General features: G+C 24.1%; 1 protein-coding gene across 1 annotated transcript; it reads left to right on the forward strand.

Annotated features, from left to right (window-relative positions):
- The first annotated feature begins 891 nt into the window (after positions 1-891).
- Positions 892-5,632, forward strand: LOC123273880 (spore coat assembly protein ExsA-like). Its single transcript, XM_044741359.1, has 4 exons — positions 892-1,297; positions 1,482-1,524; positions 4,044-5,234; positions 5,299-5,632. The coding sequence occupies exons 1-4, from the start codon at positions 1,214-1,216 to the stop codon at positions 5,553-5,555; spliced, it is 1,575 nt and encodes a 524-aa protein (XP_044597294.1). The 5' UTR covers positions 892-1,213; the 3' UTR covers positions 5,556-5,632.
- The last annotated feature ends 8,907 nt before the right edge of the window (positions 5,633-14,539 follow it).

Consider the following 14,539-nt stretch of genomic DNA (forward strand, 5'->3'; position numbering starts at 1 on the left):
AAATTCTGCCTCCTGTCTAAAGTTAGCTACTTATCTACGACTCAAAATAAGCGACACCTATCTGCGATTAATAACATGTCCCATTACTACTTAAAAAATAGACTTTGAATTTGTCACTGCCTCGTAAAGCGCGCGAGGATTCAAATCTAACAGCTCAATTATATCTTTCTATGATAATAACAATGATAATAATAATAATAATAACACACAATAATAATACATACACACATACATACACAATAATAATAATAATAATACACACACAATAATACATAATAATAATAATAATAATAATAATAATAATAATAATAATAATAATAATAATAATAATAATAATAATAATAATAATAATAATTATAATAATAAAAAATTTATTATTATAATTATTATTATTATTATTATTATTATTATTATTATTATTATTATTATTATTATTATTATTATTATTATTATTATTATTATATATTATTAATCGTTTATCGTTATTATTATTTCTATTTAAAAAAATCATGAAAAATTTAACATTAATTATTATGATTTTTATTATTTAATTAATGAAATCCGCGATGAATTAAATTAAAAAATTTATACGAAAGCGTCTCATTTAAATTCTAATTATTACTATTTTTTATCATTTGTAAAATCATGTGCAAAGTCAAATCTAAAAGTAGGCATGAAAAAATTAAATATTAATTTTATTGTTATTGGTATTATTCCGTAAACTAAAGTAATAATTTTAATTTGGACATTATTATTGTTATTGTAATTATTATTCATAAGTATTTATATCATATTCATTCATATATTATTTATATCATAAGTATTTAATATTGTATTTGAATAAAATTAACATTGTTATTATTAATATTTTTATAACAATAGAACCTGTTGTCTAAACCAGCTAGTAATTGGTAATTAATAGGAAGACTTATTCAAAAATAAATTACCGCAGAATTTGCTTTCTCTTCATTATTGACAGGTTCAATGATTTTTCTGGTAGTAGGCGTGGCAGTCGATATTCAATAAAGTGTAAAAATTAGTATTTTTATAATAATAGAACCTGTCATTCAACCCAGCTAGTAATTGGTAATTTATGGGAACAGATTTATTTAACTATAAATTACCGCAGAATTAGCTTTCTCTTCATTATTGACAGGTTCAATGATTTTTCTGGTAGTAGGCGTGGCAATCGATATTCAATAAAGTGTAAAGAATGAGTGTGAATGTAGGTGATTATTGTTTGTTAAGTCTTTCAAAGGACATTGCTACGGGAGCCGGTCGCATTGTAACAAAACACGTAAGTAAAAGAAATGAGTTTTATTGTAATTTTTTTTTCATAAATTGATAAATTAAACATAAATCAAATAATTGAAAGTTGATTAAATTGAATGTTTATTGTTATTTATTACTAGAATAAACTTAAACTAAAATGAAATTTTTAAACTTGTAATATATTTATTTTTAATTATTCTTTTTTTCAGATTTTCGCATCCAAGATGAATTCTAAAAGACCAAATCCATCAAGTAAATAATTTTATCTATTATAATTCTATTTTAAACTTTGATAATTTACGTGTCATAGTAAAAATAACAATAACATAAGTATAATAAAAAGAATAATATAAATAAATAAATATTATATAAATAAAAAATAAATATAATTTAAATAAATAAATATAATATAAATAAATAAATATAATATAAATAAATAAAATAAATATAAATAAATAAATAAATAAATATAATATAATATAAATAAATAAAAATAATATAAATAAATAAATATTATATAAATCAAAAAATAAATATAATATAAATAAATAAATATAATATAAATAAATATAATATAAATAAATAAATAAATATAATATAAATAAATAAATAAATATAATATAATATAAATAAATAAATAAATAAATATAATATAAATAAATAAATAAACATAATAAAAATAACTAAATATTATATAAATCAAAAAATAAATATAATATAATATAAATAAATAAATATAATATAAATAAAAATAAATATAATATAAATAAATAAATATAATATAATATAAATAAATAAATATAATATAAATAAATAAATAAATAAATATAATATAAATAAATAAATATAATATAAATAAATAAATAAATATAATATAAATAAATGAATAAATATAATATAAATAAATAAATAAATATAGTATAAATAAATAAATAAATATAATATAAATAAATAAATATAATATAAATAAAAAAATAAATATAACATAAATAAATAAATATAATATAAATAAATAAATATAATATAAATAAATAAATAAATATAATATAAATAAATAAATAAATAAATATAATATAAATAAATAAATATAATATAATATAAATAAATAAATATAATATAAATAAATAAAATAAATATAATATAAATAAATAAATAAATATAATATAAATAAATAAATAAATATAATATAATATAAATGAATCAATATAATATAAATAAATAAATAAATATAATATAAATAAATATAATATAAATAAATAAATATAATATAAATAAATGAATAAATATAATATTAATAAATAAATAAAGAAATATAATATAAATAAATAAATAAATATAATATAAATAAATAAATATAATATAATATTAATAAATAAATAACAATAAAATATAATATAAATAAATAAATATAATATAAATAAAAAAATAAATATAATATGAATAAATAAATATAATATAAATAAATGAATAAATATAATATTAATAAATAAATAAAGAAATATAATATAAATAAATAAATAAATATAATATAAATAATAAATATAATATACAATAAATAAATAAATATAATATAAATAAATAAATAAATAAATATAATATAAATAAATAAATAAATATAATATAAATAAATAAATATAATATAAATAAATAAATATAATATGAATAAATAAATAAATAAATATAATATAAATAACTAAATATAAGATAAATAAATAAATATAATATAAATAAATAAATAAATATAATATAAATAAATAAATATAATATAAATAAATAAATATAATATAAATAAAAAAATAAATAAAGAAATATAATGTAAATAAATAAATAAATATAATATAAATAAATAAATATAATATAAATAAATAAATAAATATAATATAAATAAATAAATAAATATAATATAAATAAATAAATAAATATAATATTAATATAAATAAATAAATAAATATAATATAAATAAATAAATATAATATAAATAAATAAATATAATATAAATAAATAAATAAATATAATATAAATAAATAAATAAATATAATATTAATAAATAAATAAATATAAATATAATATAAATAAATAAATAAATAAAAAATAAATAAATATAATATAAATAAATAAATAAATAAATATAATATAAATAAATAAATAAATAAATATAATATAAATAAATAAATATAATATAAATAAATAAATATAATAGAAATAAATAAAAAGAATATGAATAAATAAATAAATAAATATAATATAAATAAAAAAATAAATATAATATGAATAAATAAATATAATATAAATAAATGAATAAATATAATATTAATAAATAAATAAAGAAATATAATATAAATAAATAAATAAATAAATATAATATAAATAAATAAATAAATATAATATAATATAAATAAATAAATAAATAAAGAGAATATAAATAAAAAAATAAATATAATATAAATAAATAAATATAATATAAATAAATAAATATAATATAAATAAATATAATATAAAATAAATAAATATAATATAAATAAATAAATAAAATATAAAAAAATAAATAAATAAAATATAAATAAATAAATAAATATAGTATAAATAAATAAATATAATATGAATAAATATAATATAAAATAAATAAATATAATATAAATAAATAAATATAATATAAATAAATAAATATAAATAAATAAATATAATATAAATAAATATAATATAATATAAATTTATAAGTATTTTAACAAATATTATGATAATATTTTAATAATCTTTTTCATTCATTTCAGATGTAGTCAATAATGAGCTATACAGCGCCATGACACAAGCCCAAAGGGCAGTTGCGTATTACAACCAACTTGCACACAGTCATGGGGTTCGTTGTCAGGTGCCCTATAACTCTGCACAATTGAATTGGTGGCTCCCACCACCACCGCCGCAGCAAGTATCACAAGCAACAGCTAATGATAATCAGCAGCCCCCGCTGCCACAGAGGACTGATAATAATCAGCAGCCACAGCCATCAGCTGCAGTTGACAATAATCAACCGCTGCAGCCACCACCAGCAGCAGCTAATGATCATCAGCAGCCCCCGCTGCCACCGAGGACTGATAATAATCAGCAGCCACAGCCATCAGCTGCAGTTGACAATAATCAACCGCTGCAGCCACCACCAGCAGCAGCTAATGATCATCAGCTGCCCCCGCTGCCACCGAGGACTGATAATAATCAGCAGCCACAGCCATCAGCTGCAGTTGACAATAATCAACCGCTGCAGCCACCACCAGCAGCAGCTAATGATCATCAGCAGCCCCCGTTGCCACCGAGGACTGATAATAATCAGCAGCCACAGCCATCAGCTGCAGTTGACAATAATCAACCGCTGCAGCCACCACCACCAGCATCTAATGATCAGCAGCTCCCACTGCTACCGAGGGCTGATAATAGCCAGCAGCTACAGCCATCAAGAACAGTTGACAATAGTCAACCGCCGCAGCTACCAGCAGCAGCTAATCATTATCAGCAGCCCCCGCTGGCACCGGAAGCTGTTAATCAATTCCAAATATCAATGTCAGCTTATCATAGTCTGCAGTCGATGTGGGCACCGGAATTTTATCCACCATCTCAACCAGGGGGTTACTCATGGTTACCACATGGTTATGGTATGCCACAACTAACCACTGTACAGCCACCACCAACCTATGGCAATCAACAGCAACCAGGTGATTTATCCCTGTTAGCGGGTGCGCGCCAACCTACACCGTTTCCTGGCCTATCATCGGTATCAGCGGCTGCACCTTTATTATTAAATTCATTGCCACCGCCACCTCCACGAAATTCTCAGCCACCACCGCCTCTAATGAACTCTTCGGTACCACCACCGTCTTCAGCTAGCTCTTCGGCACCACCACTAGAGAAAAATGATGATAAAGAAAATGATGATGATGAGGATGATAGGCGCTCTGTTCTTTCTCGAAAAGGTATAAACTTTCATAAAACTTTTTCATTAAATTTTAATTAAATTTTTTAAAATTATTTTTTTAGAAAATAGTCGTCGAAATTCGGCAGCCGGCCGAAGTCGTGGAAATTGGCGGGGGCGTAAAAACGCCAGCCAATCTCAACGTCGGGGAGAAGAAAAAGACAAGGAGAAAGAGAAGGAAGGCAACGGGAGGGGCAATGACAATAAAAGAGGCAGCGGCAGAAGGAGAGATTATCGTGGAATGGGTCAACAATTTAATAATAGGAGTAGAAGAGGAAGAGGAAGAACCAACTATGGAAAATTTAATTTTTATTTGACCTAAAGTATAATTGAATAGATCCAAAAGATGATTTCTGGTCCAAAAAAAATATTTTGATGAGTTTCATTGTCATGATTTAAGTGAAAAAATTCTTGATTCAAAAAAATTTATAAATTTATTTAACTAAGGTAAAAGCCCCAATAGATGATCACGTACCAGTATATGATCACTCCATGTATTTGTATATCTATATTCATAAATATAGGTATACAAATACATGGAGTGATCATATACTGGTACATGATCATATATTGGGGCTTTTACCTTACTTATAATTTTAGTTGTTTCAAGAATTTATCGTTTTGACTTGTGACAATGAAACTCTAAAATTATTATTTTTTTGCCGCAAGAAATTATCTTTTGACTCTATTCAATTGTTTTTCTAACAGCTTATTACTTTAATTATTTAATGTTAATCTAATGTTAATCTAATGTTAATCTAATGTTAAATTTAATATGTTAATTTAAAATTTTTGGTGAAAAATAATAAAATTTGAACCCTCGCGGTTTTTGAAATACCGTAAATTTTCGGTATAATTGCGTTAACCATAAATTTACCGTTATAATTGTGAAATAATACGGTATTTTTGTAGTTATTTCGGCCAGTTTTTTTACTATAGTTATACAGCATTTTTACCGTACTTTTGCTGCAAATTTCAGAAATAATACGATAAAATTACCGTAAAACTCTAGAACTTTTACCGTAAAAAATTTATGTATTAACTATAATATTACTATAATTTAACAATAATAAAATGGTATTTCTACAGTAAAAATACCAAAGATATACTGCAATTTTACTGCGATTATACTGATATAATTAAAGATATAATGCTTTCTACGGTAAGATGGACGGTTGTGTTCATTACTCGGTGAGTCCTTATTAGGTGACTGAGTAAATAGATACGGATAGTGTCTCTGATAGCTCAACTGCTAGAGCCTTCGGCGCGTAACTAGATGATCCGGGTTCGAATCCCGGTCTGGACTAAAAAAAATGATAATAATAATAAAATCAGAGAAATTAATTTATCAACCTCTTAAAAATTATTCATGATAATTTATAATGTTATAAAAAAAAATTTTAGGCTATCGAAAAATAATAATAAAGCAGCATATTTTTGGTATTTTGCTGGTAATAGAAAGTAGGGATGTTCTTTTCCTGTTTTTTGCTGCAATAGTACCGCAGATATATAGTAATTATGCAGTACATTTACGGTTTAAATGCTGTTAATATACCGTAATTTTTCTATTGTATTGCCGTAAATATTCTGAATTAATTTCGTAGTTTTTTCGTAATAATTCGATAAAAAAAATGGCTAAAATAACTGAAGTATTACGGTAAAAATACAGCATTTATATCGTATAAATACCGAATCTTTACGGTATTTCCGAAACCGTGAGGGAAAATAAAATAAAACAAGTATTGTTTAACTTTGATAATAACATGCTTTTATTAGCAGTATCTGTTTTATGTATCTATATCTCTGTAGATCATAATATACCTACATCATCCAATTGTTTAATTAAATGCTAAGAATATCTTTGTAATTGACATAAGGTAAGAGCCCCCATTATTGACACTTTAAGAGTGACGGCGAACATTTGAATTTTTTAACCGTATTCAAATTAATCTTACTAATTTTTTTTTGGTATTAGACACTTTTTAGATTCATCAACTTTTGTATTTTAATTTTTATACTTAAATAATCGTTAATTAAATGACAAATATATTAATTTGAAATCAGCATCTCAAGTGTAGGTATTATTGACGGGGAAATGGTATCGGAGCCAACTAATGACACCCATAGACCCTATTATTGACAGGTGTCAACCTTATTATTCAGGTTTAATTGAAATTTAAACTTCGAATATAATTTATTATTTAATAGTAAACAACAATATTTTGTTCAGACAATTCTTTTTTTATTATAAAAATTACGCGAGACAACATGTCAACAAATCCGCTATGTATGTTAAAACGGTTAAGTTTATTAAAATTGTAGGCTGTCGCTAGTTAGACACATGTTAATTTATATGTACCTATTATTGACACCCGCTATTTTTAAATCATAATTAAAATTTATCAGTTTAAAACAATAAATCTAAGATTATTTAGAGTTTAAATAACCTCAAATAATTTCGGATGATAGGCTTACATCAGAATTATATAGAAAAATTCGCTATTTAAAATACACTCTCTCTTAACGAAATTGTTAAGAAATTTTAAATAAACTAGCCGTAGTGGTCTATTCAGAAAAATAAAATTTTTTTGCAGTTTATAATTAAAACCCAGGCATCAAATTTTACTTTTTTCTTACTAAAAAATTTCTAAAAATTGATAAAAAGCAATGTTTATTGTGATTTAATCATAAAATTGATTAAATAATCAATAAAATAAAACAACATGTCAATAATAGGGGCTTTTACCTTACATTATTTTAGGTAGTATTTTTATAATACGATCTTTTTTAATATTAAAAAACCTGAAGATTTATGAACGGAACTATATTTAATTATAAATTTTATGATGCTCAAAACAGCTGACATCTGAAAATTTTTTAGGTTAATAACAAGTCAATTATAATAAGAAAATGTTTTTTTTTAATTTCTGCATAAACAATTTTCTCAAAAAACTTTTATTCGCAAGAAAGAAAACTTTTAGTTGTCTGTCAATTTCAGTATCACTATAATAATGTCCGAGTTTAAATTATTGAATCAATTATTGAAAATTAAAATCAAAATTCTTATGCTAATTTTGAATTAAAATTCTGTACGACTATTATAATTACGAATTACTATTATAATTACTATATAATTTCTAATATTAAAATTTAATTTTTATAATTATAATTGTCTTTAAATTTTTGAATTTTCCCGCAACTATCAATAGCAGATTTCATGATCTTCATGTATATTTATATTTGTATATTTTCTTTACTAAGTGTAAAATTGACCGTAGTGACGTCGAAGGACTTGTAACTTTATAAAGAGAATTGTTTACGCCCTCTGACAACATACGAAGTAATCAAATAATTCGAATATAATCATAATAAGTCGGCGTATTATAATATATACATAGCACTCCATAGTCAGCGTTTATAATATATACATAGCGATCCATAGTCAGCGTTATGTATTCCTAGTATTCCTTCATCCATGTATTTCCTGAAGAGGAAATGCATGGAAAAGGAATATGTATAACGCTGATTGTATATATTACAACGATTAAATATGATATTAGGTTGGCATCAACTAAAGATTTTTTCGTGACGTTAGATCGAGCTACGGGAAAAAATCATGAATCCATAAGATTAGTTTCTATAGTTATCGTATTATATTGTTATTCTTATTTCTTATTTGCGGTGACACTTGCTTTGATAGTTTTATAAACGTTTATTCAAAAAACGAGAGTCCCCGTCAATAAAAATAATAAATATACACAATAATTATAGATAATTGTTTGTGAGTTTAGTTAAATTTTTGATATATATTAATCATAATAATAATAGTATTAATTATATACAATTATATATATTGTATTATAATTATAATTATTATTAATTATATACATTTCTATATATATTGTATTATAATAATAATAATTATTATTATTATTATTATTATTATTATTATAATTACTATCAAAAAATTTTAATATTTACTACACAAATTCAAATTAGAAAATAATTTTCAGAAGTGCGACGAATTCATATCATCAGCTGTCAGCAGTGCGACAATAATAAATAAATAAATTGTCAGCAGTGCGACAAGATCAATAATAAATAAATTGACAGCAGAACAACAAAATATTCTTAACAACTGTCAGCTGTGCGACAAGTTAAATAATAAATAAATTGTCAGCAGAGCGACAAGTTAAATAATAAATAAATTGTCAGCAGAGCGACAAGTTAAATAATAAATCAATTGTCAGCGGTGCGACAAGTTCAATAATAAATAAATTGTCAGCAGTGCGACAAGTTAAATAATAAATCAATTGTCAGCGGTGCGACAAGTTCAATAATAAATAAATTGACAGCAGAACAACAAAATATTCTTAACAACTGTCAGCTGTGCGACATGTTAAATAATAAATAAATTGTCAGCAGAGCGACAAGTTAAATAATAAATCAATTGTCAGCGGTGCGACAAGTTCAATAATAAATAAATTGTCAGCAGAGCGACAAGTTAAATAATAAATCAATTGTCAGCGGTGCGACAAGTTCAATAATAAATAAATTGTCAGCAGTGCGACAAGTTCAACAATAATAAATAATTGTCAGCAGTACGACAAGCTCAATAATAAATAAGCAAATTGTCAGCAGTGTGACAAATTTAATAATAAATAAATTGTCAGCAGTGCGACAAGCTCAATAATAAATAAATTTTAGGCAGATCGACATTTATAATTTAATTGTTAGCAGTGACAAATTAAAGAAAAATTAACAAATACTTTATTTCTTGGAGTTCAAAAGTTAAGAAATACTTATTAATTCTTAAGACTTAGTATTATTATTATTATTATTATTATTAATATTAATATTATTCGTATTACATGTAAATATCCATTATTGTTAAATAAAACAATTAAATATTTAAGTAATAAAATTTGGAATTTTTTATTCATAAACTTATTTTATAGTTTTTGACTATTTTTTACTTATTTATACCCTATTTGACTTGAAAAATGTTTCCTTTAAAAGAGTCAGACTATTTGAATATCATCAGTAATCAATTATTAGAAGACACACACATAGATTATTTTGCGTTGCTTCTTTATAGACAATTTCAATATGCTTTTCGAGAATCTTGGCATGTGCAATGTCCTGAATTAATTGAGAAATTAGATGTTAATAAATTACATATTCAAATTTTACATAGCCGTGAAACAGAGTATTTCCATTGCGATAATGAGAAACATGGTATGGATCATTGGGTTTGTAGTTATTATGATACTCATAAAATTTATATTTTTGATTCAGCAAACAAAAAAAAACTTCACAAAAACCATCGAATTGTTTTAGAAAGATTATATCCCGACTTTGAATTCAGTGCGAATGCTGTTGAGTTCCCCGATTTCCAAAGACAACCAAATCATTATGATTGTGGAGTTTATGCAATAGCATTTGCAACTTCACTGACTTTACGAGAGTGGCCAATAGAAGCTGAATTTTGTTATGATCATAGTGAAATGCGTCGTCATTTAATAAAGATATTCCAACGTAATAACATAACTTGTTTTCCTAAAGTACACAATGGAGAATATCTAGGAAAAGTTCTTTCCATAGAAATAAAAGATAAAAGTATACTGAGTATGAATAATAGTAATGCGTTTCCAATTTTAAATATTGCGAAGAATGCTACTTCAAAACAAACTAAAGAGCTACAGCAGTTCACAGGTTCAAAAACTAATAATTTATCAATTAATATAAGAAAAAGAAAAATAGAAACTACAATGTCACATAACAATAAATTTTCAAATGTCATTATAAAAAAGAAGCTCATACAGGACGATGTAGATGAAAGAAAAAGTACAATCACAGAAGTAAAAAAAGAAATGAATAATTTACCAATGAATGTACGAAAAAGACAAGTTGAAACAACATTGAAAGACAAACCACCTACGAAAAAACAAAAAAAAATTAATAGTACATGTCTTTTACCAATGCTAAGAAACGAGTATCTAAATATGGTCTTAAATGGAGATCAGCTGCAAGATGAACATATATATCAATTCAAATTAATTTTAGCTAATTGTTCGGATTATGATCATCGTGACACATTATATTTGACAAGACCTGAAAAAATTACACCTGTTTCACAATGGAGAAATCATATACAAATAATATACAGTACTGATAAACACTGGATATGTTCATATTATAATAAAATGAAAATATATATTTATGATTCTCTTAATACATTTAAATTAAATGATGATCAAATCCTATTTTTGCGACATTTGTATCCTTTCTGTGATATTAATGAGAAATCAACATTTTTCATGAAAGTTCAACACCAAAATAATGGTACAGACTGTGGTGTATTTGCTATTGCGTTTGCAATATCTCTATTGTATAATCAAAAACCTGAATGCATTATCTACAACCAGAGTCTTATGCGTCCTCATTTGGTTAAAATATTCCAGTCAAATATAATTAGTCATTTTCCGACTGTTGATCACAGTATTACTTTAAATCTACCATCCTTAAAAGACGAACAAAAGAGAAATAAAAAAAATTACAATCAACGCATTCGATACTATAAAGGATTGACAAAAAAGAATCAAAGTGCATTGCTGCACACCGTTGAAAAAAATGATACAAAATCAAATAATAAACAATTATTGGTCAAACAATCTACAATAAAAACAATTAATTCATCGTCAGTGGATAATAATGATCTAAAAAATCCTACAAAATTATCTGAAGAGGGAATTAGTTCTAAAGTATTGTCTAAAGAGGCAATTACTTCTAAAAAATTATCAAAGGAGATAATTAGTAATATAGACAGCGATTCTGACGATAATAAATTAAAAAAATGCTTATTGATTAACGGTAAGAGTTATTCGAATAAAAATTTTCAATCTATTAGTGAAAAGAAAATTCACAAACAAAAAATATCAATTGCTAAAAAAATTGTAAATAAATATCAACGAGAAAATGCAAAAAAAAATTTTATTAAAATAAATTCTTTTGAATATTATATTCAAAAATTAACTTCAGAGGTTGATGGAAAAAATTTGGTAGAAAAACGCCTAGAAGCACAACTGATTGTTAAATGGTGTATGTGTCAAAGAAAAATTTATATGAAAACATTGACAAATACTTTGTTTATTCTAAAGAAGAAAGCCGAATTCCATCTTTCACACTTACCCTCCGATTCCCCAAGTACCATTGATGAATATAAAACTATTTGTGGCCAATCTCTTCATCGTCAAACTACAGAACCTTATTTTTATGAAACATCTTATAAATTTGAAACGTTAGAAAACCAAACTATATGTATGAATTCATTGGGTCAATCTACCAATATATTACCTTTGTTAACAGATAGTCATGCAAAAACAAAATGGCTTTGTAATTATTACTGTCGAGTAACTACGGAAATGGAAATATACGTACGGTATAAAATTTTTCTCGAAAAATTACAGCTAAGAAATTTGAATAATTTTCAAACATTTTTGGATAAATTATTTATATATCATTCTGTTGAAGATGTAGTAGATTTATTGGGTCACTACAATTTTTGTTTTACTTCGTTCGATTTATGCAAATCAGAATTCATATGTATTGAGTTGTTATCACCTCATTTTCCTTCTGTCCGATACATAAAGCAACTTATATATAAAATTAAAAGATTTTTACTTAATGTGAAGAATCTAGATGAGGCATTAGAATCTAGCAATTTAGAATTTTTAACAAATATTTCTAATAAAATGAAGGAAGAAGGAAATATTTTAGATAAAGAATACGGAGGGTTGTGTTTAGATGAAGATAAAATCCAAACTGAAAATAAGGCAGCATTTATAACTTTTACAAAACGGTCATTGGATTTACCTCGTTTTAAATGCATATCTTGTCAAAAGTTAGTTTTTAGAAAAGATGTCACTCAATTGAGTAAATTGCGTAACCCTATTACAAACAATATATGGAATGATTTAATCAATTTTATTAATGAAAAAGATCCAACTATGAACAGTGATTTTATTTGTGACTATTGTTTAAAAAAAATTCGTTCTAATACTGTTCCTTCAACTTGTTTACTGAACAATATGTATGTTGGAAAAATTCCAAATAAAATTCTTGCATTAAATGAGTATGAAAAAGTTCTTATTCAACGAGCGAAAGCTTTTCAAGTAGTTAAAAGATTAGGAACTGTTAGTAAAAAAATTTACCTCAGACTATGCGAGTACAAAAACTTGAAGGTCAAGTATTTCATCTTCCCTTGCCAATAGAAAAAACTCTAAAAAAAATTTGTTCAACTACTGATCCTTTGAATATACATCATGAGTTATATATTTTAGTCCGGAGTTTACCTACAAAATCAAAAGTTATATGGCAGAATATCGTTAATTTAGAAAACATATTTAGAGTATTAATATGGTTAAAAAGTCATAACGTTCATTACTCTGAAATTAAATTACCCCAATGCCCTCAAAAGTTACGCGAATGGTTAGATTCGAAGAATATTTCATTTCATTTTGAAGCGACTGAGGATGAAAATTCTGAAAATATGATAAATGGTGAAAAAGTTGAAAACAATGGTAACATTTTTAAAAGAGAAGAAAATAATATTATTGAAGAACATAACTATAGTGCAGTGTCATTAGAAAAAGAAACAAATATAAATTTTAATGATCATACTTACAATAAAACATCACAGTCAACAAAATCGACAAAGACTACTGATAATGAACTTAATCCTGATAAAAGCGAAAGTCAATTCTCTCAGCATAAAGCTATGTTAACACAAGTATTAAATCCAGAAGAGTCTCAATATGAACAATACACTATATATCCTCTTCATGATAAAAGAAAGAATGATACTTCAACCAACATGTATCAAATGTTAAAAGTTCATGAAAAAGCATTAGATAATCGAATGAAAACATTGGATTTACAATGTTTTCCAGATATATATCCTTATGGTAATAATGGTCAATGTGAACAAAGAAAAGTGCCCCTTACTGCTTTTGACTACATTAGAGCACGACTAAAATCTGCTGATTCACGTTTTCGATTAAACCAACAATATTTATTTTTCTTATTAAATGATGCTAACATCCGTCAGCTTGGCCAAGGTATTTATCACACCCTGAATGTTACAAATGCTTCTGAAAGGTATTCCGCAGAAAGTTACTTAAAAAGCCTCAAAGATGGTAAATTGGAAGTAAATTTGACGACTCTTTTTGCGCGACTCAGAAATTCGGAACAATTTTGGAGTAAACCTAAAAATAATTTGCATTGTATGACACGTCATTATGGACC

This window comes from Cotesia glomerata, unplaced genomic scaffold (assembly GCF_020080835.1).
Source record: "Cotesia glomerata isolate CgM1 unplaced genomic scaffold, MPM_Cglom_v2.3 scaffold_150, whole genome shotgun sequence".
Lineage (NCBI taxonomy): Eukaryota > Metazoa > Arthropoda > Insecta > Hymenoptera > Braconidae > Cotesia > Cotesia glomerata.